At 34.7% G+C, this 27441-nt stretch overlaps 2 protein-coding genes and 3 pseudogenes across 5 annotated transcripts; 4 read left to right on the forward strand and 1 right to left on the reverse strand.

The window, feature by feature from the left end:
* Positions 1 to 423: 423 nt before the first annotated feature.
* LOC143612914 (BTB/POZ domain-containing protein At1g55760-like) lies at positions 424 to 3547 on the forward strand (annotated as a pseudogene). The gene is made up of 4 exons (XR_013150022.1): positions 424 to 542; positions 2126 to 2271; positions 2467 to 2585; positions 2945 to 3547. The product of XR_013150022.1 is annotated as a BTB/POZ domain-containing protein At1g55760-like (transcript).
* A 1970-nt stretch (positions 3548 to 5517) lies between these two features.
* Positions 5518 to 7327, forward strand: LOC143612905 (uncharacterized; annotated as a pseudogene). The gene is made up of 2 exons (XR_013150021.1): positions 5518 to 5547; positions 6650 to 7327. The product of XR_013150021.1 is annotated as an uncharacterized LOC143612905 (transcript).
* Positions 7328 to 8858: 1531 nt separating this feature from the next.
* On the reverse strand, positions 8859 to 16067 carry LOC143612915 (protein DNA-DAMAGE INDUCIBLE 1-like; annotated as a pseudogene). Its single transcript, XR_013150023.1, has 15 exons — positions 16002 to 16067; positions 15855 to 15887; positions 14364 to 14496; positions 14172 to 14305; positions 13574 to 13690; positions 12958 to 13023; positions 12802 to 12864; positions 12292 to 12336; positions 11862 to 11923; positions 11627 to 11720; positions 10483 to 10575; positions 10334 to 10403; positions 10135 to 10222; positions 9930 to 10014; positions 8859 to 8987 (listed from the first exon to the last, which is right to left on the reverse strand). The product of XR_013150023.1 is annotated as a protein DNA-DAMAGE INDUCIBLE 1-like (transcript).
* Positions 16068 to 17871: 1804 nt separating this feature from the next.
* LOC143612903 (general transcription and DNA repair factor IIH subunit TFB1-1-like) lies at positions 17872 to 24370 on the forward strand. The gene is made up of 19 exons (XM_077086761.1): positions 17872 to 17974; positions 18799 to 18877; positions 19377 to 19438; positions 19526 to 19586; positions 19780 to 19903; positions 21222 to 21297; positions 21494 to 21589; positions 21685 to 21729; positions 21816 to 21872; positions 21972 to 22127; positions 22218 to 22283; positions 22357 to 22480; positions 22584 to 22640; positions 22738 to 22865; positions 22936 to 23229; positions 23322 to 23399; positions 23484 to 23531; positions 23641 to 23709; positions 24284 to 24370. The coding sequence occupies exons 1-19, from the start codon at positions 17894 to 17896 to the stop codon at positions 24368 to 24370; spliced, it is 1788 nt and encodes a 595-aa protein (XP_076942876.1). The 5' UTR covers positions 17872 to 17893.
* Positions 24371 to 26584: 2214 nt separating this feature from the next.
* LOC143612902 (uncharacterized) lies at positions 26585 to 27064 on the forward strand. Its single transcript, XM_077086760.1, has one exon. It carries the CDS (start codon positions 26585 to 26587, stop codon positions 27062 to 27064), a length of 480 nt encoding a protein of 159 aa, XP_076942875.1.
* Positions 27065 to 27441: the final 377 nt, after the last annotated feature.

Raw genomic sequence — 27441 nt, forward strand, 5'->3', positions numbered from 1 at the left:
CCCAAAATATACAAAATATAAAATAATATATAAATACATAATGAAAATGCATTTTTGTCCAAAAACAAAAGTTATTGGAATATTTATTTAAAACTAGAATGTGTTTAAAACACACGAAACAAACACATACCACCACCACCACCACCACCACCACCACCACCACCACCACCACCACCTTCATCATCTTCATATCATATAAGTTACCCTTAAGCCATCCCATTAATACCTTACAAGCTTCATCAAACCCACACTATTTAATCCACCATTGTGCATGTTCCTATACAATTAATATTATTATTATTGTCATTATATGTTCATAGTATTCATACACCATTAGCCAACCTGGGAAAGCACGGGGAGTTGTTATTCGATGGACTCTTCGAGTGTTTTTATGAACTCGTTGCCGCGCTTGCTTTCGCAAGGATGAATGACTCGGTTTATCGCGTTGAAACGGTCTCCCGCCTTGCGCAATGGCGTGTTGATGAATTCGGGTCGGGTTTTAACCGGAAGTCGGATTGTTTTAAGGTTGGAAAGTGGAACTGGTAAGTCATAAGTAGAGGTGCACAAATCGGTTTAAAACTCAAAATCAGTTCGGTTTGGTCAACAAAAGTCAAAAACCGGTTTATAATCGGTTTTGGTTCGGTTAACTGGTTTGGAACCGGTTTTGAAGAAGAAAGTTACAAACCGGTCCTTAACCTGCGGTTTCAATCAGTTCTAAACCGATTTCTACATAATCAGTTTCAAACTGGTGCTGTTTCGGTTTAATTTTCGGGTCAGGTCGGGTCGCTTAACCGGTTTATTTGTCTACCTCTAGTCATAAGTAGAGGTGCACAAACCGGTTTCTTACCATGTAACAATTGATTTTGGTTCGGGTTTTGACCGATTTTTGTCCGGCTTTAGCCGGTTTTGGTTCGGTTAAACGGTTTGGAACTGGTTTTGATGAAGAAAATTACAAACCGGTTCTGAACCTACGGTTTCAATCGGTTCCAAACCGATTTCTACATAATCGGTTTTAAACCGGTTCGGTTTCGGTTTGATTTTCGGGTCGGATCGGGTTGGTTAACCCGTTTATTTGCCCACCTCTAGTCATAAGTATGTGGTTTTATCAGTTTTGTTTGGTTAGTTAATTCTGTTATGTTTTGTAATAGTAAAAATATGATATTATAGTTTTTTCCCCCCCAAGAATTGTGGATTCGGGTTTTGGATCGGTTATACGGTTCGGGTTGGGTTTCGGTTATGGATGTTGTTTTGACAAAATGCCCGGGTGGGTGTCGAAAACTCGAAAACATGAAAAATCCGAAAACCGAATTGTATTCGTAAGCAGAAAAAAATATTCGAAGTGTGAATTCGGTTTGGTTATTAACTGTATCCGAGTTTTGAGTTTGATTTTTGGATCGGTTCGGGTTTTGGTTACGGGTAAAAATATTTAAATCTGAATATCCGATATCCGAACCAATGAACAGCCATCTGGTATCCAATCCCACACTGGATATGGGTAAAAATATTTAAATATGAATATCTGATATCCAAGCTGTTCTAGCCAATAATATTCAAAGTTTGACTGTTTTGGTCAATAATCATCTAGAGTAATTTTGACAAAATGTCGGTAGGGTGTCCAAAAACCCGAAAACTGGAAAAATTCGATAACCGAATCACGTTCGGAACCAGAAAAACATACCCGAATTGCGAATTCAGTTTTCGGGTCTGATTTTTGAAGTTGGTCTTTGGGTCGTTTTGGATTTTGGATATGGATAAAAATTATTCAAATCCGAACTAACCGCTGATATCCGATATCCAAACCAATGAACACCGTTTGGTATTTAATCCCATACTGTTTCAAATGGCCGCCTAGATAGAGGATAGACGGTTGTTTCGACCAATAACTTCACTGCCTGACCGTCTATGGTTGGAACGATCGTCCAGATATTGTTCCAAGCCATTCTAACCAGTAATTTTTAAAGTTTGACTGTTTTGGTCAAAACGATCGTCTAAGCGCTTCGGCGTTTTGTGGACTAACAGCTTAAATTAAATTTTGAATTTTGTAACATCTTTTGTGTATATATGACATCTTAAAAGACCAAATTAGTGATTTAAGTATCTTTAATATTTTTTTTGAAAATTGAAGGTATTTAGTTGTGGAAAAGAATCGAAAATTGTTGATTAAACTCTTCCCGGAGATCCCAAAATTAGCTCGTGAAAATACTCCGATTGCTTCGTTCAACATTCGTGTAATCTCATCGTTGGGAGGTCGCAAGACTTTGGTTCATCCCGGTAAGAATTATCGACTGCAAATTTAATTCTGTAATCTAAAAAAGAGCTAGCAGCGCAGCTTGTTGTCTGCTTGCATGTAAAAAATTAAATATTTTGTATCATAGATTTAAATAAGTATATGAGTTAATATGTTTATGCTAAAAAAATAATTTTGTATAATATTTAGCATGTTAATATTGTGTGTTTTGTATGCAGAAATTAAGGATAAACAGATAAGAAGTGGTGAAGGTTTTGTTTGAGCTCTTGATGTTCAATTGACTGGTAGATTCATCATTGACCTTGAGTTTCTTGATCTGAAGACTGCATCTTCAAACATAATTATTATTATTATTATTATTATGGAACGACGACTTTCTTGTTTCTCAATTTTGGAGAGCTTCGTTGTCCCACTCTGGTCAGATTGTTGTTGTCTTAACAAGATTTAGATATGGTTGGTGAACCTAATTTTGTGACTTTAGCCTTTACTTATTATGGCTTTTACTATTCATATGTTGTCAAAGTCTTCTTGTTAGTAGACTTTAAGGTCAAACACATTAATCAAATGTTAGAATTTTTTTTTAAGGTCAAGAAGATTTCTTTAGTGCAAAGTTAAGTGAATCACTTAAAAACAATTTTTTTATAATTATTAGTTTGCTGACCTGGCTTTTTTATACGACATTATTTATTAAAACAGGGTGGCGAATATCGCTCTATTTGGAGTGAAGGGTTTACGCAAAACAACGCAAATTCAACAACACTTTCGTCCGTTGGCAGAATGTTATCAGAAAGCATCCACACTGATATCATCATTTGTGCTTCCGATGGAACAATCGGGGCCCACCGGGCTGTTCTTGCAGCCCGGTCCCCAGTCTTTCATTGCATGTTCTCCCACGACCTCAAAGAAAAAGTAATGTCCGCGATTAACATCACCGACATGTCAATAGAAGCTTGCAAAGCTTTTCTTGGATATATTTATTCAAACATAAAGCACCAAGATTTTATTAATCATAGACTTGATCTTCTTCGGGCGGCGGATAAGTATGATGTTTCGGATCTAAAAGACGCGTGTGAAGAAAGTTTAGTAGAAGATATCGACACGAAGAACGTGTTGGAAAGGCTGCAAAGTGCTTCAATGTATAGATTGCCAAAGTTGAAGATTAGTTGCATTCAATATCTTGTCAAGTTTGGTAAGATATTCTATATTCGTGAAGAATTCGATGCGTTTATACAATCCGGTGATAGGGCTTTGATAGGTGAAGTTGTGAATGAAATTCTTTCGGCTTGGAAAGGGTTCTGAAACTCGATGACTTGTCGATTGTTATGTCTATTGATTTATGAAACCCGTATGGGATTCGTTTGTAACAAAATTATATTGTTTCCTTAAAACGGTATACCACAAGATTTATTTGTTACATTGTTTGTTGTCAATAAATCTTGGTTATTCGGGTGAATGAGCCACGTGTTTTTTTTTACTATCCAAGACTAATGGTGTGGGTGGGCCAGTTTTAGACTTAAACCGAAGCAAAATAAAAAACTTTTGTCATGTTTTGGTTAATTATTTATAAGTGTTACTTTGTTCTGATTCGTCGAGTTAACCGTGAGTTTGCGTCTGCGAATTTAGGTCCCACGAAAATCGGCTTAATACCGAATTTGTTTAGCCAAAAAGGCCAGAACTAATAAACTTGATCTTTTGCTACAATTTTCTGAAGGCAAGGGCAAAAAGGGTATAATGGGAAATGGGAATAAGACTGAATTTGATATGCAGATTACTTACAACTTGTAAGTTACATGTTACAAGCATTTGGAGTATTAATGCTAACATATCTGAGTTTTTATTTATAAAATTTGAGATTTTTTTTTTGGAAAAAAAATATGATTTAGACCCTTTAGTTGTGGTCGTTAGAGAAGAGAGCCTTATGATGACCCAATGAGAAAAGTTTTGATTCCGAATCTGTCATTAAGATAGTTAAATGGTCTTGGATTACATTTGGGCATAAGGACTTACGGAGTATAAGACCATGTGTAGTTGTGATGCCCCACCTTTGGGTGTTTTGCGACACGTGTCGTCCCAGTCAGCAATAGTGTTTTTCTGCAAAAGGTGGTGTAAAAAGTCTTTGCAATTATTACAAAATTTATTATAAATGAAATTAAATATAAATAGCATAATCATTTGATTGGTTGGAGTTTGTGGGGAAAAAATATGATTGGTTGAAGGATTATGGGGTGACGCTTTGTACAAAACACCCACCTCCAACTGATATCCCAAAGCATCCCCGGGATACGGTGTACCAGACGCTTTGAGGCAATTTAAGGAGGCTAGTGGTCTAAAAATTGGGTTGCTAAAATATATCTGCCGACATAAATGACGACTTGAAGACTAAAAAGTGGGCTGAATTTTAATAAGCCCAAGTATGTTTGGGCTGCGAGCCAAAGTTTACAAGGGGCAATGGTGTTTTTGTGTAGTGCTGTCCAAATCGCTCGCCGTTCGTTTGGAAATTGTTCGGAAAATACTCACTTGTTTTTTCGCTCAATTGTAAACTAGCCACCATACTCGGTTCGGTTCGGCTCGAATATTTTTAATTTATTTTATATATAATTATATATGAACAAATATATAAAATATATCGACAACACACATAAATATAAGTATACAACTATTTAAACCCTTTAAAAAATTTTCCAATCCCGTCGATTTTTTAATTTTATTTATTTACTTTAAGTTTTCAGAATACCAGAAGTTTATTTACATGTTCATTATATCTCGGTTCAAATTTATTTCTCATAAAAAATTACAACCTATTACATGTTGGTATAAAAACTATTAATTTGTTTACAAAATATATTATTTACAACCTTCAAACTTGTTTCTTGTTGCAAATTTTAAAGTTAAAAAGAAATAAATAATACTCAAAAATCACTCGATACTCGATCGAAAAATGTTCGGTTCAATTTTGGCTCGTTTCGATCTTCAGCTGGTTTGAAAAGATCGTTCGGTTGGATTGTAAATGAGCCAAGCAACGAGCAAATGGGCCTGAAACATAAAAAATAAGTACCATATAAAAAAAATGGGCATGAAACATAAAAATATTGTGGACTTTTAAACCGGTTTATATAAAAAACCAACCGGTTTGATGTTCCATAAAACCGCTCACATATTCCGGTTTAAAACACTTGTTTATATAAACCCTAACTTTACTTTTTTCTTTATAATTTCAAAACCCTCAATTTGTTAAACCCTGCAGCCTCCGCCGCCATATCGCCGCCGAATCTCAGCCTCCTCTCCGGCCGTTGAATCTCGTAAGTCTTATTACTATAGCTGTAATCTGTATATATTTTATTGTACCCAATTTTGCTAATTTAGCAGTAATTTTAAATCGCTAAATTATAATTTTAATCCCAATTTTAATGATAATTAGATGCTTTATATCTTGTTAATCATTGATTAAATGTTTTTAGGGTTTGATTTAATCATTTTATAATTTAGGGGTGTAAACTAGCCGAGCTCGACTAGTCGTTTGACTTACGTGAGCTTGAGCTCGGCTCATTTATTTTTTATCAATTTATTTAAATTAATTTGTATACATTTATATTTATTTTTATATAATTTGAGGAAAACCTATACACAAGGCTTAAATATCAATTATTTTTATATAATTTATATTTATATTTATATTTATCAATTAGTTTATTTAAATTAATTAATTTATTTAAGTTAATTAGTTTATTATTTATATTTATTTATATTCTTTTGTAATGGTTTATTTTAAATTAATTAGTTGCTATTCCAAAGGGGTAGCGGCGCAGCTAAGCCGCTTAGCTGCATCTCTATTGTAACTGGATCCTTTTATTCAGATTTCAAAATATTGAGACCAAAAAAAAGTATTTATATTTAAATTAATTTGTATACATTTATATTTATTTATATTTACTTAGTTTATTTTTATATTTATTTGTATACATTTATATTTATTTTTATATGATTTACTTTTATGTTTATATTTATATTTATTTATTTTTAAAGCTTAAGCTCAAGCTCGTGTAGTACTCTAAAAATACACAAGGCTCGTTATAGATTGACAAGCCTAAACGAGCTTCCCATGCGAGGTTGGATAAATAAACAAGCTTCCATACAAGATTGGATAACTAAACGAGCTTTATTTGAGGGTCAGACTTGGGTCTAGATTGAAAAAGCTTGGCTTGTTTTGAGTTTTTTATCGATCCGAGCTCGAGCAGCTCGGCTCGTTTACACCCCTAGTTCCAATCTACATGCTAAAAAAATTAAAAAAAATAAAATTAATTATTAGATATACAAAAATCATTGTGAATGATGTTATGTATCACAAATTACATATCCTATTGTTTGTTTATTTGAATTTGGATTTGTTAAATGTTTTTTTAGGGTTTTTGCTTCACAATGCAATCTAACAAGGCAACAACTTCCATGGAAGTTGAACAAACCATTTCAACCGAAACCAAACTCACAGCAAAACCAAACTTCAAACCATTAACCGCGCATGAGGTCTCCGACGGCCGGGTCCAGTTCCGTAGAATCTCCGTCCCAAAACACCGTTATACGCCCTTAAAAAAAGCATGGATGGATATCTACACGCCAATATACGACCAAATGAAAATCGACATCCGTATGAACGTGAAAAAACGAAACGTTGAAATGATGACGAGGCGTGACACTCCGGACGTGAGCAACCTGCAAAAATGCGCCGATTTTGTTCATGCATTTATGCTCGGTTTCGATGTTATTGATGCAGTTGCATTATTAAGAATGGATGAACTTTACGTTGACTCGTTTGAGATTAAGGATGTTAAAACGCTTAAAGGCGAGCATCTTTCGCGTGCGATTGGTAGGCTGTCGGGTAAAGGGGGTAAGACGAAGTTTGCGATTGAGAATTCGACGAAAACTAGGATTGTTATTGCGGATACCAAGATTCATATTTTGGGGTCGTTTGCGAATATTAAAGTTGCGAGAGATTCGTTGTGCAGTCTTATTATGGGATCGCCTGCGGGGAAAGTGTACTCGAAATTAAGAGCTGTTACCGCAAGATTAGCTGAAAGGTTTTGAGTTAATTTTGTTTGCGTGAACTGCAGTTTTTGTCCCAGTGATTTGTTTAAATCTGCGGTTAATTGCAAGGGAGTGGTATTAGAGATGATGCATCTTTTTAAGATTTAAGTTTGTAAGGAATTTTGAATTTTATTAATAAACTGAATGTTTTTTGAATCTTATTATGTGATTACAGTTAGTTTTTTATTTTTATTTTTTTTGATTATGTGATTTTATGCAGTTTCATTACCAAAAGTTTGAATTTTTTGGGTTAGTTTTGGAATCAGTTTCAACTTGAGTTTAACGCAAATTTTTTGTTCGTGATAAAAACACCCACCTTAACTCGACACACTTAAAGTTGTGTACCAAGGATGTAATCTATTTAACCCATTCTTTTAAACGTGTCAAACTGGATGGCGGGTAATAATCAAGTTGTAAACATGCTCATTAAGTTGGTGGAATTATGGATGGCGGGTAATAATCAAGTTGTAAACATGCTCATTAAGTTGGTGGAATTATAAAAGGTCGAACAGGTTAACGAACCAACCTTTTAATTATGAAGTTGTGGGTCTACACTCTACATATTTAACTAAACAGGTTAAACATGTCAACTCAAACACGACCCGTTTTTTAAACATGCCAACATAAAATATGATTATTTTTTGTGTTGTGTTTGAAAAATGCAACACTTAAGATTTTAGTATTGAACATCCCTTATCAAAACATAGCACAGCATTGGGTTTTTAGCAAAACATAGAAGTAAAATGATAGAAGAGATTTAAGTGTTTTTAAAGGAATTTTTATATACAAAGATTTTTTTTTTTTGGGGGGGGGGGGGGGTGGATTGTGATTGCACTAAGAGCATTCACATACTGCTTCCGCTTCTGATCCTCCATCCTCGTATCTCCTAAACTTTTAGGGAAACAACTATACTCCTCTAAATTTGATGGGTTACTATTCATCACTATAACCATTTTTAAGTATTTTTTTGTGGGTGGAAGAATATTCATCACTATAACCATTTTTAAGTATTTTTTTGTGGGTGGAAGAAGTAGAAATAATAATAAAAATTGAATAAATAATTATTATTTAACTTGAATAGTGAAATTTATAGGGAATGACATGTGAAAGGTTTCAAAAATAAGAGAAAAATGAAATCAATCGGGTAATGGGTTTAAACATTGAAAAAAAGGGTTGAACGAGTTAGGATCAACATTTTAATTAAACAAAGTTAAGAGTTATATGTCTGCCTATTTAACTAAACAAGTTAAGCATATCAACTTAAACACGACCCTTTTTATAGCATGTTAGACAGACCAACCTAAAACATGACTATTCGCGTGTTGTGTCAAAAATCCCAACACAACAATAAGCATACTCAAAGCACATAAGATCCTACTATGATATGAACTTACTAACCTTTAAATGTTTACAATATTCAAACCCACAAATAATTCATTCATAAAATAGGGTCACCTTAAATGTTTACAATAGACACATATTTTAAGGTTAGTTAAGAAGAAAAAAAAAACTATAATATATAAATGAGTATTTAGCCCTCAAAAAGATATCCAGCTGCTTGTTCTTCATTGCCATCAAAAAACTTTAGAGCTTGTATAACTGCATCTCTACTAAACCCCAACTCAACTAACTTCCCAATTTTGGCTTCAAATTCAGCTCCCTATATATATTCACACCATATACAAAAATTTCAATTTTCATACAAACCATTTCTAAATCATATATATATATATATATATATAAGTAGGCCCAATAGCATATAATAGCAACTTACTTTCACAAGTGTTCTGTTAGATCAGTAGAAAACATTACTATAGAGGGTAGGAGGGTAGAGGTAGACCCAAATTGACTTGGGATGAGATGATTAGGCATGATTTGATAAACCTGCAACTCTCCGAGGATATGGTTGATGATAGGACTTCTTGGAGACGTAGGATTAAGGTTAAGGACTTCTAGGGAGATGATATAGTTTGTTTTTGGAATATGCCTTAGAGTCATAACCTTACCTCAGTATAATTTGTTTCTGTTACTATTATTGTTTAGCTTACTACTAATACTGCTATTTATTATAATTATTCTATCTACTTTTTTTCTCGTTAGTACTAAATATTACACTTTCCCAATAGTCTATTTTATACGTTATTTACTATTCTACTATTATGTTGTTTGTTTTGGAGCCGGGGTCCCTTGGAAGCAGCCTCTCTATTCCCCAGGGATAGAGGTAAGGTCTGCCTACATCCCACCCTTCCCAGACCCTACTAATAGATTTGCTATGTGTGGGATTTACTGGGTATGATTGTTTTTGTTGTTGTTACTTTCACAAGTGTTCAGTTTTATGCGACGTTTTTCGGCGAAACGTTTTTTCACAATGGTAATAATGTGGTTTTTTGTATATTGTTGTTATAAGTAACTGGTTTTGTTTCATTTATTATCAGAGACAAAATTATTTAAAAAAAAAAAGGAGTAAAGATTTTATATTTAGTGTTTTGAAAGCGTAAATAATATATACGAAATTTTGAGGTTTTAGAAGGATATATATATATATATAATTGAGTTGTTATTTTATGTCATTTGTCAATAAAAGTATATAAATAAAACTCACATGACTGAGACCACCAGGGGCAGACCCTGCAGATGGTGTTGGTGTGTTGCTTCTCTCTGCAGCCGATCCAGACGAACCCAAAAATATAATAATATATAAATAAATAAATAATAATAATAGTAATAATAATAATAATTAAAAAACAAGATGACTTTCACTCAAATTGTGAAAAGAGCTATAAAAATTCTTTTTAAAAACTTAAAACATAACGAATAATCTTACTCTAGTTCCGGAGCTAGACGCTTCCTTTAACTGCTTCTCCTCGTCTAAGAATTGGCGCGGGATGTCCTTTTCTGTTAATTTAATAAAAAAATGTTCTAGAAAATTATCTTGTTATTGTAATACAATTTTTTTTAGTTTTTATAATTTTTTTTTATTTTTACAAAATTGAGAGAATAGCAAACCTGGCAAAAATGGTACAGCAACCTCTCCTCCACCAACTCTCAAAACATTATCTTTCAAATCAATTGTGCACTTTGAAAAAATCAACATTTCAAACTCAAAATTAAATATCATTTGTTTCATTAACCAAATAAAAAATAATGGAACTTACCTGGTGCTTACGAAGCATGTCTAATCCGAAAAGGAACTCCATGTTCGGTGAATCCAGCATGACAAATGAACACGGATAGAAGTTATTCCCGATCTACAATTATATGAAAGCCATTAGATGATATGATGGCAAACAAATGCATGTTTCAAAACTTGCGGTCCGCGCATATAAGGTATACGTGTGAACCCTCGGATGGGCAAAAGGGAAATTTACACTAATTTTGACTTTATTTTACTAATCTCGTGAAAATAACGTTAAAAATGGCGGAAGGTTAATCAGACATCATGTGGTGGCATTGATAGTCGAAAGACAAGGGTACATGCACCAATCGGCCGGTGTCCCGATGGTTGAGTGTTATGTGCCTTAGTCCAAGGCTTGGCCGGATCTGGTGTATCATAAGAGATTTGCCTTTTCTATTCCTATGGATTTGATCCAAAACAATTCTTGAATGGGGTATTCAACTCCAGGTATGAATGGAAAACGACATCTTTATTGGTTTTATTGGTTCTATTGCCTGTTTTTTATGAAGAGAATGAATCTTTTTATCGAAGGATCAGAAAAAAAAGGGTCCGGATCTCCTGCGGGAATGATTTGGAAGAGCCAAAACCAAAAATAGTGGTATTTGCTAGCAACAACATAATGGAGGCAGTCAATCAATATAGATTGATCCAAAATCTGATTCAAATCCAGCATAGCACCCATAGGTACATAAGAAATGTATTGAATCGATTCTTTTTAATGAATAGATCCGGTCGCAACTTCGAATATGGAATTCAAATGGATCAAATAAGGAGACTGTGAATCATAGAACTCTAATGAAATATACGATCAACCAACATTTATCGAATTTGAAAAAGAGTCAGAAGAGATGGTTCGATCCTCTTATTTTTTTTTCTCGAACCGAGAGATCCATGAATCGGGATCCTGATGCATATAGATGCAAAACTACTATCGAGCCGGGGGTCTCAATGGAAGCAGCCTTTCTATTCCTATGGGGTAGAGGTAAGGCTGTCTACATCTTACCCTCCTCAGACCCTACCATAGCTTTGCTATTGGTGGGATATACTGAATACGATGACGATGACGATGTGTGACACTAAATCCTTATGTTTGAAAGATCATATAATGAATTAAGGACATTTACCTTTATTGGAGCAACATGTATCCTACCAAGAATCTCTGACTGCCCAACTCCATGAGCAATGCCCTTATAATGTTCGTCTAAAAGCCTCAACAATCTAAACGAAATGAAAAACTAGTAAAATATTTTATTTTATTTTTTTATTTATTTTTGTAACAAGTTACATGATTATAATCATGTACACTGGATGCAAAACATATAACTAGTTTATCCAAAAATTTATAATATAGACGCGTACCCCAACCGCTCCGCACAGCTTTTTGATATTATGGTTGACTGGGCCCCACTATCGACAAATGCCTGAATTGAAAGAGTACTGGTTTAATGATTTCTTTGAATCTATTTGAGCATATGTATTAACAGTGAAGAAATAGGAACAAAAAAATATAGGCTTAGGTACATATATATCGGGCTAAAAGTTTAAAATTTGGCATATAAGTTTCTAAATTCCATAAGATCACATTTACCCTTGGAAGAACTGAAATTACTAGTTTTATAAATATGTAAATATGATATTATAACTATTTCATTGAATGAATGATTAGTGTGAATCCTCTCAGTGCAAAAAAATTATTAGTTTTATTAATATGTAAATATAATACTTTTAGTGTTTTGAAAAAATAAATATGATATTATAAAATTTAGAATGACATATTTATGATCATTACCTTCACGGGAACACCGTTGACTTCCATGTCAACATAAAGCATGACCTGCAAATTTGATTCATAAATGTTTTTCATGACAAAATATATAAAAATCTTAAAATATAGAGTGAACTACGGTTTTCGTCCCTGTGGTTTGTTCAAATCTACGGTTTTAGTCCAGTAGTTTCAAATTTGTGATTTTCGTCCCTGTGGTTTCATTTCACTTGCGATTAAACCCAAATTCACTAATCCCGTTAAGTCTGGTCGTTAAACCCATCAGCGTGTCCTTCACGTGAGGGGGGGGGACAGCTTTTTGCCCCTCACGTGAAGGACACGCTGATGGGTTTAACGACCAGACTTAACGGGATTAGTGAATTTGGGTTTAATCGCAAGTGAAATGAAACCACAAGGACTAAAATCACAAATTTGAAACTATTGGACTAAAACGGCAGATTTGGACAAACCATAGGGACGAAAACCGCAGTTCACTCTAAAATATATATTATAAATGTGATGGTTAAGAATACTTACCACCCTTGCAAAAGCTTCGGGGTTGTGTTCTAGTGCAGCAGCCCAGTTCTCGTCGATACCTTTCTGTAAACCTGAAGTTTTTATTAGACGATTTAAAAACGCAAAAAGATTAGCTACAATAACTATATATAATATAAAGTTGAAAATGTGATATACCTGTCAGATTGCAGCTTCGATTTTCTTTTGTGCTTCCACATCGAAAGGATCTGCATAAAGTAGCGCCTTTTTTTTCGAGACAAGCAAAATATTAGAACATAGCTCATACTTATAATGCTAAAACACAAACTTACAAATGATATATGCATAAAACCTCCTAACTTTTTGTTCAAAAATTTTAATATTAACATGACCGGTTTGACTTGCTGACCAACAACACAGGTGGGCTGATTCGAAGTCGCCCAAGGTGTATTTTTTGTGCATAAAACCTCCCAAATCTTTAAAAGAGTATATTATTACTAAAATAATATAAATTATGCAATCATCTGCAGAAAAATGCAAACTTTTGATAAAAACATGTTTGGAGACAAGTTAACCAAACCTGACCCGTTTGAACCCGAACAAAAAAAGCTGCCCGTTTTGACCCGTTCTCCAACCAGCCCGATCAGTTCACTCTGCCAAATCTAACACATTGAGTTTTTTTTTTTTAAAGATTGTTTATGTAATTTTAGTTACCCAACACATTCATATTTAAAGAAAAATGATGTGCATGAAAGTCTTATCGGGTCAACCCACATGTCCAGTTTCGACCCGTTACCCGACCCGCTAAACTCACCATCTCTTCTTCTTCTTGCCTACGCATTTCAGATCTCTGATTGTGACGTCTTCTTAATAAGTCCTGCAACTTATTCAGATCATTCCCAATAATAATTTGGGCCAACTCTGGATCACTCTGCAATTAACATTTACAAGTCAGAAACTCAAATTTATAATATATATATATAGAAGGTTTATGCACAAAATAATCTTAACATGAGAACGTAGGAAACGATACTAATATACCAAAAATGAGAACGTAAGAAACAATATCAAATACAATACCAATCTACATAAGTAATGTTTTATAATAGCAAAGAAAAAAACCTAATAATAACAACAAAAAAATCAAATCAGCAAAAAAATATTAACAGCAAATACTTATAACAACATAAGAAAAAAACTTAATAATAACAACAAAATGTAAATCAACAAATACTCATAGCGTCTCATAATCGGAAATCAGCAAATACGAACAAAAAATAGCAACAATTATAAAAACAAACCTAATAATAACAACAAATCGGTTCTCACTGTTTTCATGCTAAGAATAAAATATATTTGATCCTGAAACCATACACACACACACATATAAAAGCTAACAAAAATAATCTAACCTGAAACAAGTGAGCCATTAAATCTGAATTATTCCGGACTTGCTGCTGAAAAGCAGCTGGATTCACTGCAGAACCGTCTGGATTTAATACTTCATTACTAGAAGCCCTGAAAGTTAATAACTTCATTATTGATTCTTACATTTGTACCAAAAAAAAAAATAACAAAATACTAATAATAATAATAATAATAACCATAAATTGGAGAAGTGTTGGAAACCATCATAACTAAATCTCCATCAGTAACACCTAAACTACTCAGTGTCTCAAAATTCTTCATCTCTTTTCCATTGTGAAGCAGTTGCTGTTGTTGAAGCGGTACTCGACTCTGCTTATAACAAACATGTTAACATTGAATCTAAGCAAAGAATTTATGATTTTTGAAAGTGAAGATTGATTTCAATGGTGTTTGAACTGGTGATGATTATGCATGGAAAATTCTGATTATTTAGGGATTAACAAGAAAAATTTAAGTGTGTAAATGATCTGAGCCGAGCCCGCTTGCAAACTACTCGATATCGGCTCGTTAAAAACTCGAATCGAGCTGAGCTTAAACGGGCTCGAGCCCAAGTTCGAGCTTTTGTTAAGGTGCATTCAATAAACGAGCTCGAACCGGCTCGCAAGCCTAAACGAACTTGGGCTCGAGCCTAAACGAAGTTTATTTTATATATATATATATATAATAACTATTATTAGAAATAAACTTATTATAAAAATAATTAAATAATATACATTATATTATACATAGAATTAAAATGCAATGCCGGTGCAAGCGCGGTAACACCATTGGTTCACACATCACAGCAGCCTTAGGGTGTGTCACCTTAACAGAAAAACTGGTTTCTTTCTTTTTTGCTTTTCTAAATATAACTTTTTTGTCATAAGCTATGCGAGCGTTGATATTGGTTTGGAGTGTTTTTTTTTTGTCATAAGCTACACGAATGGCGATACTGCTCAGGCGTTTATTCATTTATTATTATTATTTTTGCTTTAGTGCCGTTACCATAACAAACTTAACTGATACTGACTTGCGAGTTTTTTTTAGAACGGCAAATTTCTGTCATCTATAAGGCTTGAACCCAAGACCTTCCAACCTCTTAGTGTAAATAATTACAAAAACATAAAACACATAAATAAAATAATAATTACCATTTAATAAATAATAATGAATCCGGGCTTGAACTTGAAAAAATACTCACGAGCCAGGCTCAAGCTTTAGAAATACAGTTCTAAACAAGCCAAGCTCTCTTAAACTAAAACAAGCCGAGCTTCAACCTAAACAAGCTCGGGCTCGACTCGGCCCGTTTACACGTAGAAATCACTAGGCGCTAGTCATGCGGTGGGATAGGGACTAGTGATTAATCAAGATTTATAGAAATTAACCGGGATTAATCAGATTGGAATTTAAATCTACGTTTTCAAATATACATATATATTCCAAATTTTATATATATAATTTCCAAGCTATTAATCAGGGATTTATCTGCGCTTAGTCAGGATTTTTACAACACAATAGTCAAAATTAGAGCTGGAAACAAGCCGAACCCTAGCCTCGTATAATTATATAAAGCTCCTTTTAAGGTTTTCTTAAAACATATAAAAATTAATTAATAAATAATAAACGAGGTGAGCTCGAAAACGAGTAAACTTCATCAACTTTGTGAGAGAATGCGTCCAGTTTCTCACCTCCAGCTCAAGCAAAGCTTTCAAATTTTCCACCTGTCAACAAACAAATAAACACAATAATAATAATAATAATAATAATCAGATTTTGAAGGTAACATGAAGCTTTAAAAGAAAGACTGTGTGCACAATGAATCAATAGTTACATACGGATTCGTTACGGTCTACTTCTAGTGCGATGATTTGTTCATCACTTGTCATTACACTGATCTTCATCTTCTTTAGTCTCGTTTGCTTCGCTTGCAAGATATCACAGCGTTCGTGGGGTCAAACTGGAACTAGTTGATGTAAGACTTTGGGTTTTTATAGATGTTTATTATTAATGTTTTAATTGTTTTAATTAACTTTTATCAACGAGTAAATTGCGGTATTCGTTCCTATGGTTTGTTTAAATTTGCGTTTTTAGTTCAATAGTTTTAAATTTGTGATTTTTGTCCATGCGGTTTCATTTTACTTGTAATTACACCCGAATTCACTAATCCCGTCAAGTCTAGTCGTTAAACCCATCAGCGTTTCCTTCACGTGAGGGACAGTTTTGTCATTTTTCTCCCCGATCCAATCCTAATTCGCCAGCCCCCTCACATGAGGGGCTGGGGTGTATTTTTGGGGAAAAAATGACAAAATTACCCCTCACCTGAAGGACGCGCTGATGGGTTTAACGACCAGATTTAATGAGATTAGTGAATTCGGGTTTAATTGCAAGTGAAATTAAACCATAGGGACGAAACTTGCAAATTTGAAACTATTTGACTAAAACCGTAGTTTTGGAGAAACCGCGGTTCACTCTTTATGGATATTGGTTTTAAATATTCCAACTTTCACCCTATTTGTATAAGTCATTGGTTTTAAGTTATTTTATATAACACTTTCAGCTTTCAATTTGTTACTTGTCATTTCCAACTTTTACCTATTTGTTTATGGGCTAAGGAGAGTAAAGGTTTCTTTGTTTAGGGTACTTCCGGGAACATATCTAGTGGAGATGCAGTAGGGCCAATAGCTCGAGCACGTGGCTACGAACCACGATGTTAGGGTTTCGAATCCCTCCTTGCCCACAACCGGCCGAACTTAGCGGACCTTAACTCCATTAGTTTTTGCTGATGTGATATTTTTATTAATAAAAAGCATGTTATGGGTCCCGTATCATCTTCTTTCTTCGACATAAAACCCCAACAACATCTATTAACACCATCGCCACCCAAATACAACCACCGACCATCATATGCAAAACCTCAACAATTTTGAGATTTTTATGTTGATGAAAGAAGACGATATGGGGCCCACAACTTGCTTTTTATTAATAAGAATGTCATGTCAATAAAAAAAAAACCCATGGAGTCAGGGTATGTTAAAAAGTTCGGGAATACCACAAACAAATATGATGAAAATTGAGAATGATTGACAACAAATCGAAAGTTTGGATTGTTATCAGCCAACAGGTGAAAGTTTGGAGTATTAAAATACCAAAATTCCTAACTTTTAACATAGAGCTCGAAACTAGCCAAGCTCGAGCTGTGTAAGTTAAACGAGCCGAGCTCGGGCTCGGCTCGGCTAGTTTGCACCCCTACTTTCAGGCATGGATGAACGTTTTCGGTACAAAGTACAGTAATTTCTCGAATTTTGCATGAAATACCGGTACCAAACTAATACCAGCACCGTCCCCCGGTGCCAAATATTTCAAATATTAAATATCGGAATCGATATCGATAGCGATGCCTGTACCGATTCCAAACATCCCTATTTCCGGGACTATATACAAACTTTACGGTTTACACCCCTTCCAACAGTTAAACACACCATCTCGTATCTTCATTCATTCATCCATCATAACCAAACCCGCCGGCGATACAACACCTCCACCCACAGCCACCACACACCGATCTTCACACAACCATTCAAACCCTAGATCAATCCACTCCATATCACACCTTCACGATTCACAACACATACATTCTAATTCATCAATTACTCACCACTACTCTCTTCATCACTCAAAACCCCTAATTATCATTATATTATTATCTAAACCTATTGCCACGTGGACCATGACGGATGCGCAGGTGGTTAAGCGTGCCAAGTATAAATCCTCCGTCAAGGACCCCGGCGTCCGTGGCATACTGAAGATGGTAAAATCAATTAACACTCAATGTGATTGTTATTAGTTTAGGATTTAGGTTTGCAGAGTCGATCCGGACCGTCCGGTACAAACAGCTCTTTAACGTCAGAAGCGCGCAAATAACCCAGAGTAATTATGCTAACACTAGAGTAATTATTATCACGCTATCGCTTTTGAACTAGAGTCATTATTATTATTACGCTACAACGATATAAAGTAGCTTAATAATAATTACTCTGGTGAACCAGAGTAATTATTGTTATGCTACTACAAAATGAAGTAGCGGAATAATAATAATTACTCTGGTTCAAAAACAACAGCGTGATAATAACTACACTAGTGTTAGCATAATTACTTTGGTTATTTGTACGCTTCTCATGTTTAGAGCTGTTTGTATTTGATACTAACACTAGTGTATTGAGATTCAATGTGATTGTTAGTAGTTTGTTGTTTAGGTTTATGGAGTCGGATACGGATCCGTTACAAACAGCTTTTAACGTTAGAAGCGTGCAAATAACGAGAGTAATTTTGTTAACCCTAGAGCAATTATTATCACGCTATTGTTTTTTAACCAAAGTAATTATTGTTATGCTACATCAAAATAAAGTAGCTTAATACTAATTACTCTGGTGAACCTGAGTAATTATTGTTACGCTACAGCAAAGTGAAGTAGCGGAACAATAATTACCTGAGTTCAAAAACTATAGCGTAATAATAATTACTCTAGCGTTAACATAATTACTCTCGTTATTTGTATGCTTCTCGCATTAAAAGTTGTTTGTATTGGTTATAACAGTAGGTTTATTTACTTATCATAATTGCACATATTTGCAGACTAGGGAGAGGTTTGTTTTTATGCCTAATAATCCGTCATCATCCATGAAGCTTAATGTGGAATTTAGGCTTATAAAAGGTAAGTAATGTTATCATACAATTGGGATCATTACATTCGTTAATGTAGGTTTGTAAGCGAACTGAGCGAACGTGTACAGGGGCGTGCTTGTGTCCGTTCATGTTTGTCTGTTAGTTCACAAATGTAGAAAAACAAACTTCAACAAATGGGCATAATTGACCAAACATAAACGAACACAAAGGAATATAAGTTAGCATTAAAAAACACAAATAAACATAAGCATTAATGAACACAAATGAACAAGTCTAATAAATCACAATTCATCCAAAAACACATGTAAGTTTGTGTGAAGTGAATTAAGATTTAGGGGTATATTTATCTTTATCTGATCGGTCATATTCCTTTGTTTAAATAAATGAACAAAAATTTTGTTCATGTTCATTCGTTCATTCAGTAAACGAACTTCCCGCAGAACGGTTCATGAACGCTTGGTTTGCTTACAGGCCTACATTAATGTATTTTATTGTTGTTGAATAAAATTGTTTTTCGGCTTTTTTAGGACACAAATCCAGTAAGGAGGGTGCCAACAGACCTGCTTTACTTAATCTTACTCAAGAGCAGGTTATTTTGTGTGGACATTATTCAATCATTTGTTATTTATGTGACTGGCCATTAATTGAATATATGATAATCTTTGTATGATCACAGGGTAATTATATATTTGAGTTTGAAAATTTTTCAGACAGGGAAATATGCAGAGACTTTGTAGGTGAGGTCTTTGATGTTTTCATCTCACTCTTTTCTTTTTGTTTTTTTTTTAATTTATGATTTAAACATGTCTCCTTGTCTTTATATAGCATGAATAAATGTTGCATTTTTACGCATGTGCTTCTTTGCTACTTATGTGACATAGTGAACTTTCCTTTTATGTATAAATTGGTTGTTTTATGATTGCTTAACAGCCAAAGCTATCACGCTTTCCGGGGAGGGTGGGGGGGCAACCTCTGTAAAGGCTAATCCACTTAAAGATGAACAGCTTAGTTCAGCAGAAATGGAACGCCGAATTAAGCTATTGCAGTCAGACAGGTAGGTTTCTTCTTTCAATACCTGTTATGTTTACCAGGCTTTATCTTTTATTTCGATAATAACAGTCAAACAAATGCACCCTAGATAGAGTGTGGCTCTTACTGAGACCCCTGTTCTAAAAACCCCATTTTTATATGTAAAATGTAGAAAATTAAGTAACACAAAGTGTGGCTAATGGAATCAAAACCAACAAGAAGACATGAATTACTAATAGTAATTGTAGAAGCTACTGTTTACATAAAGTGGTTAGATAACTATTTAGAACCGGTAGAAGAGCAAGTAGCAAAGAAACAAAGAAAAACCGTTGATAACACCTATAGCTTCCCTTAAAAAAGTCTTTGCGCCAAGGTAGATCTAAAGCAAAGCAAAAGGCAAAAGTATGGTTAGGCAAACAAAAAGTATATGAAAAACATAAGCGTAAGCAAAACAATGTCCCAAGAAAAAGCTACAACCAAAATATGCACACTTCCCTAAAAGTTCATAGCCTTTAACCTATGTCTCCAAAAAGTCATATCCCCAATCATGTACTTGGATAGGTGCAAGTCTAACAAATTCCACCTAATTCGCTCATTCCATGTAAGTTTACGTCTGTCTTTGCCTCTCCTTCCCTCCACCGTTATTGTTTTCATGGTTCTTACTGCCTGCTACCTGTCTACTTTTCACGTGACCAAACTATCTTACTCGAGATTCATATCACCTCAACTAATCCCGAATAACTTCATTTCTTATCTGACCCAATCTTGTGTACCCACACATCTAGCCGGTCAAACTATAAAATTTCCCCTTTAGTTTGTTGAGAGCCTTTTGTCACACAATACCCCTGCAGCTTCCCACCGCTTGCACCAGCCTGCCTAAACGCGGTGAGCTACATCACTATCTATGTCCCCGCCACTTTGTAAAAATGACCCTAAATACTTGAACTTAGTTGTCTGCGGGACTAGTCCTTCAATAGTGATTGGGCGTCCTCTTCGATTACACCACCGAAGTTACAGTGAAGATACAAGGTTTTAGAGCGACTTATTCTTTAACCTTTGCACTCTAAAGCTTTTTGCTGCTCCTTTAGCCTCTCATTTAGGCTCAGCTATGCTCTCCCTAGTAACACAATATCGTCTACGTAAATCGTGCACCATGGAATTTGCTTCTGAATTAGATACTTCTATTTTGTTAATACATAGTGAGTACATTTTGTGAACAATTACTTCAAGTTGACATATTAGATATTCTGCTTAATGTTTTTGTTTCACATTCAACAGTATATATTAATATATTATACGGACTTTATGCCACCAACATTTATGTAGCTAAAATGTTGCTGTAGTGAGTTGCAGCAGCTTCATAAGCAATTTGTGATTGGAGGCGTGTTGTCAGAAACTGAATTTTGGGCTACAAGAAAGGTTAGTTCTATATGGTATGGAACTATTGATTATTTTGAGCCTGCGTATATTATAATGTTATATATATGTGTGTGTGTGTGTTTGTGTAGGGTTTATCTGTGATATTTTTGTTAAAGTTGTACATTGGCATATGATGATTTAGTCTTACTGTTGTAAAACATGTAACATAAAGCTTACATTTGTCAATCAAGTGCAGAAGTTGCTAAAGGTGAATGCCAGCAGAAAAGCAAAACAGCGGGTCGGGTTGAAAAGTGAAATGATTTTCAATGTCAAACCGTCATCTGATGGTCAGGTATAACCCCATTCTCTCTCTATATACAGTATACACGCACATACAATAATCATGTAGTGATATTAATGTTGGCTCTTCAATTATTTTGGTTGCAGTCTAACAGAGTTACTTTTAACTTAACACCAGAGATGATTCACCAGGTATTTTCATTTTATTTGGAGTTTTTGCTTTTATTTTGCACATGTGTATTTTTTTTTTTGGATTCTCATCTTTTTTTTCTTGCTAGATTTTTGCTGAAAAACCAGCAGTGCGACAAGCGTATTTAAGTTTTGTACCTAACAAGGTAAGGACTAAACATTATCAAATTCCTGTCTTTATGTCAGACCGTTTATGTTTTCTGCTATCTAAACATACGTAAAATTATTTGTTGGTTTAACTACAGATGTCAGAAAAAGACTTTTGGACTAAATATTGGAGAGCACAATATCTTCATAGTACAAAAAATATTGTTGCTGCTGCTGCAGAGGCTGCTGAAGATGAGGAATTAGCAGTTTTTTTAAAACAAGATGCCATTTTGGCTAGTGAAACTCGCCAAAAGGTGCTCTAATATTTTAACATATTATTATTTTATAAAATAATGGCAAACGACAATGAAAATTCTCAGCTTTTTGATATTTTCTTGTTACAGATTAGGAAGGTGGACCCCACTTTGGATATGGAGGCCGATGAAGGCGATGATTACACACATATTCCGGTAACTTGGATATTTCTCATAATTGTTAAAAAAACTTTGTGGTCAATGGGTCAATGTATACATGTAATTATAGGGTCATGGGTTAGCTAATGAAGATATCAAGGATGAACTAGAAGCACAATACGAGCCGTATAAAAGATCTTTCCTGCAAGATATTAACCGCCATGCTGCAGTTGTTCTTGAAGGAAGAACTATAGGTAAGTTTAAGTATGTATATTATTTAATTTAAATTAATGATACTTTAAGTATTTGTTTGATTACTTAATGAGATATTAATCTATTCTGTTGGCTTGATTGTAGATGCTGAGACCCGAGATACAAGATCTGTTGCCGAAGCACTTGTTAGTTCAAAACGAGGTGAGTGCGCTTCACGTCTTTTAAGGCAGTATTTATATTTTTTTAAAAACTTTTTTTAAACATATAACTTTTTTTAAAAAAATTGGTGTCAAAACAGTTGAGTTAGCTAAAGAAGCTTCTGATGTCAATACACATCAAGAACGGTTAGATAGGGTAACTCGAATGGCTGAGATTGAAGACCTTCAGGCCCCACGTGACCCACCGGTTGCAACCCTTTGTATAAAGGTTTGACCTTTAACATATTACTTTTTTTTTTTTTGAAATTCTATGTTTTTATACGTTAGTTCTTAAACAGGATCCACGAGATTACTTTGATTCTCAACAAGTAAATGCACTGAATCAAATATCTGGATCAAGACAAATGAAACCTAGGTTAACTACTTCTGAAGCATACAGATCTTTACGGGCTTATATATCTGAAATTAGAACCGCGGGTCTGAGTGATCCCATTGTTAGACCCGAAGTGGCTTTTAGGGTCTTCAATAGTCTGACTCAGAATATATCAAGCTCAAAATATCAACTTGGTAAAAACCCAAACGAGAGTATATTGGATACATTGCCAAGCGTCACAAAAGACGAGCTTTTGCTTGTAAGTTCTTTTAATATGTATTTGTAATGTTGTCACATACTCACATTTGTTCATTCACTTAATATAGTTAAAACTTTTTAATTATCTTTCAGCACTGGACGTCTATTCAGGAATTATTAAAACATTTCTGGTCCTCGTATCCGTTTACAACATCATATCTTTATACAAAGGTAATATTATGTCATATGTCATAGTTAGCATCTATATATGATACTAAAATTAATTTGATAAATCACATATATTCGTATCTATAGGTGAGTCGGCTGAAGGATGCCATGTCACAAATCTACCCAAAGCTACAGGTATTTATGATTATTATTATTATTATTATTATTATTATTATTATTATTATTACTTTATTGAAGAGTTATTTTGTATGTTATAAAATATGATATTTTGTACAAATTTCAGGAGATTAAAGAATCAGTTCAGTCAGATTCCCGGCATCAAGTTTCCCTCCTTGTTCAACCAATGCTGCAGGTTAATTAATATAAATGTTAAACCGATACTAACAGTATTAACTAAACGCTAAAGTTTATTACTTTTTTATTCGAGTGAACTACGGTTTTCGTCCCTGTGGTTTGTCCAAATTTGCGATTTTAGTCCAATAGTTTCAACTTTGCAAGTTTCGTCCCTCTGGTTTCATTTCACTTGCAATTAAACCCGAATTCACTAATCCCGTTAAGTATGGTCGTTAAACCCATCAGCGTGTCCTTCACATGAGGGCAGTTTTCCTCATTTTTCTCCCCAAATAAACCCCAGTCCTAATTCGCAAGCCCGGCTGGGGTGTATTTTGGAAAAAAAAGGACAAAACTGCCCCTCACGTGAAGGACACGCTGATGGGTTTAACGGTTAGACTTAACGGGATTAGTGAATTCAGGTTTAATTGCAAGTGAAATGAAACCACAGGGATGAAAATCACAAATTTGAAACTACTGGACTAAAACCGCAGATTTGAACAAACCATAGGGACGAAAACCACAGTTCACTCTTGAGGTTCTTTATACTACAAATAACTTAGAATATGTTGTAACGCAATTTACTAATGTTGCAGGCACTAGATGCTGCTTTTGCTCATTATGAACTGGACCAACAGAAGAGATCCGCAAAGAGTGGCGAGAAACCGAACGGGTATGCTTAAAATGTCTTTTTGTATCACCTTTAACCAATCTTGATTGGTTATTATTACACACACATAAATGTACATTGAACAAAATTTTGCTGCGAGTCATCTTTCGGTCTAAAAGACCCGTTTCTGTTATTTGGGTGCGCATACATTGGTATCTCCTTTGTAATCGTGACGACGTGTAAATCATTTAAAAGTTAACTTTTTATAAATATCATTGATTTCCAGGAATTTGTTTGTAATGTTTGTTCGTGTTCTAAATGTATACTCAAATCGGGTCGTATCTAAACCGGTTTTGAATGGAGACAATCTTGAACTGCTATGGAATGATCGGATTGGGTTGGAATCGGATCACACGAAACTGGTTATCAATTATATATTATTTTGGTAACTGCAATATCCGTAGGCTCAATACCAACGGATAATTGTGATTGACCACATTCGGGATGCCGTTTACTAGAGTGTTTTAAAAGAGATTAGAAAGTGCTTGCTTTGTGGTTTAACTAACAATGAGGGGCAAAGGGGTCATTTGAACATAAACGAATACAAATACAAAATAGATTACCTAGCTTTAAGTCCATGTGACATGTTACTAACGTTTAGAAAGAAATCATCCCCCCCCCTAGTTATCTTTCGATTATTACACAACACATACTTTTTATGGCAATCATACGATTATTATGCAAGTCGCATTATTTTATGGTTATCATTTGTTAATTATGCAACACATATTGCTATGCCTGAGACGGCCTTATATGTGACGATATTACATGTTTGAATACTAGACTTAACGCGTATCTTATTCACGCATCCATTGAATTGGCAAACGTCAATCATCAACACGTTTGCTATTATCACAAACAACGCTTTTGTTTTAAGGGTTTGGTGATAATAAAGTGTGTTTGGCCATCGAAAAGCAACTTGGATTGCTAGACCTAACGTGTGTCATTATCACACGTCAACTATATCGGGCATGCAACACTCGTTAGCACACTTGATATTAACGTGCGTTCGCTTTTATCACAAGTAATATTGATGTTGTTCTTAGGGTTTGGTATAATTGATTAGGGGTTAGGTGCAATTTTTCTTTAATCATAAGTTTCATTCTATGGACATGTTTGCACTTTAATCCATCATAACCATAAGTTTATCTTGATATGTACCTCAAAAAAATTATCATATTATAGTGATGTTTGATGGTTATTCTGGTACTTCCAGATTATTTTTTAACTACTAAAGATAATATACATACCGGTTTTCTTTAAAAGTTAAAAACCCTGAATACCTTAACTTCGCCAACAAAATTGAGGGTAACCCGTGCTACCCCTCAAGCCTCCTAAATCCGCCCCTTCTTTCAGATTGTCTGTCAATGTTAGAGGTGTACAAAACCGTTTTTTTTTTACAAACCGACCCAGTTTGGTTTTTGCATATTTCAAACTGGTCTCGGTCAAACAGGATCGGTTTAGAAACCGGTTTAAGCATAGAAGTAGCCAAACTGATCCAGACCGGTTCCGGTTCAGGTCGGTTTTAAACCGGTTTGATTGTAAAATACCCAAACCGCTATACGAACCGGTGGTTTGGTAGAAACCGGTTGTCGATGCCCTGTTCTTTTCTTTACAATTAGATTCTTATCTTCTTGAAATTCACGTTAGTATCGGTTATGTTCTTTACATCGGTAAAACATGGCGTTGGTAAACCCGAACTTTGTTGGTAAAAACCTGACGTTGATAAAACTCAAGGCCGGCTCTCAAGGATAGCAGGGTGCTCGACTAAAACCGCCCAACACCCCGCTAGACCCGTGAGTAAAACTCATTTAAGCCTATTTTTATAAACAATTTATTTTTACACAACCCAAATCATAACCAAGTAAACCCATTTAAAAATTTAATTGTTTAAACTTTAAGCCCAACAAAAACCCTTTTACTTAAAACCTAAAATTTTTTTCGCATTCGACCCAAAAAATTTTAACGTTCCTCGAAAACAGCACTGATAAACTCGAACGCTACAACGCGTGTCAACACCAATTTGATTGGTATTTTAAATTTAGCAAATAGCAATTAAGAAAACAAACAACAAAAGGTTGGCGCCCCCTAAATGCTCCATATGGTCCCATACTTAATACTATATAAATTAACATCATTTGTAAATTGTTTCTATACAATCCATTAATATTAATAATATCATTATCACTAATCCTTTCTACATTATTTGCTAAGCATTCTCTTAAACATGGCCGGAACTCTAACCACATCCACCGGAGCAACATCATTTAACTTCCTCAACAATACCCGCGTGCCGGCCTCAGGGTCAGGCGCACCTGTGCATATTAAAAGTCACTACGCTGCTCCCAGAGCATCACTGCACGCAGTGATGGACGAGCCATTGGTCGAGTCTACAATAAATAAATCGACGAGTTTGTACGATGTTTTAAATGTGGAGCGAAATGCGACGCCTTCCGAGATTAAGTCGGCGTACCGGAGACTGGCGAAGCAGTACCATCCGGATGCCTCGGGCTCTAAAAAGGGCGATGATCGCGATTTTATTGATGTTTGTAATGCGTATGTCACGTTGTCGGACCCCTCGGCCCGTGCATTGTATGATTTTAAGTTGGGTTCGGGTTTCGAAAGGCGATCGGGAGTGTATAGCGCGGCCGGAGCGAGTTTCGGAGGGTATGCCGGAAGGAGATGGGAGACTGATCAATGTTGGTAGAAGTTGTTATTGTTAGTATAATTATAATTAGAATAGAATTTGCTGATTAAACTGTCATACAAAAAAGAAAAAAATGAATGAAACCCCCCTTAAAGCTACGTTACAGTGACAGAGACATGACAGTTACATTTATATTGCACTTCTAAATTTGACAAGACTTAATATAGTTAAATTAGGATTTCATTTAAATACTTTAATCCAATCTTACAATCAAATAACTATGTTTATACTATTCTAATTATAATTATACTAACAATAACAACTTCTACCAACATTGATCAGTTGTTATTGTTGGTATAATTATTTTTCTTTTTTTTTATATAATTTAGAGAGTGATTCAGGGTGTTGTGAGTGAAAAAGTAGTGATTTTTCTGTAT

This window comes from Bidens hawaiensis, unplaced genomic scaffold (assembly GCF_021521415.1).
Source record: "Bidens hawaiensis isolate Kalapana, Puna unplaced genomic scaffold, B.hawaiensis_p1.1 tig00036023_1, whole genome shotgun sequence".
Taxonomy (NCBI): domain Eukaryota; kingdom Viridiplantae; phylum Streptophyta; class Magnoliopsida; order Asterales; family Asteraceae; genus Bidens; species Bidens hawaiensis.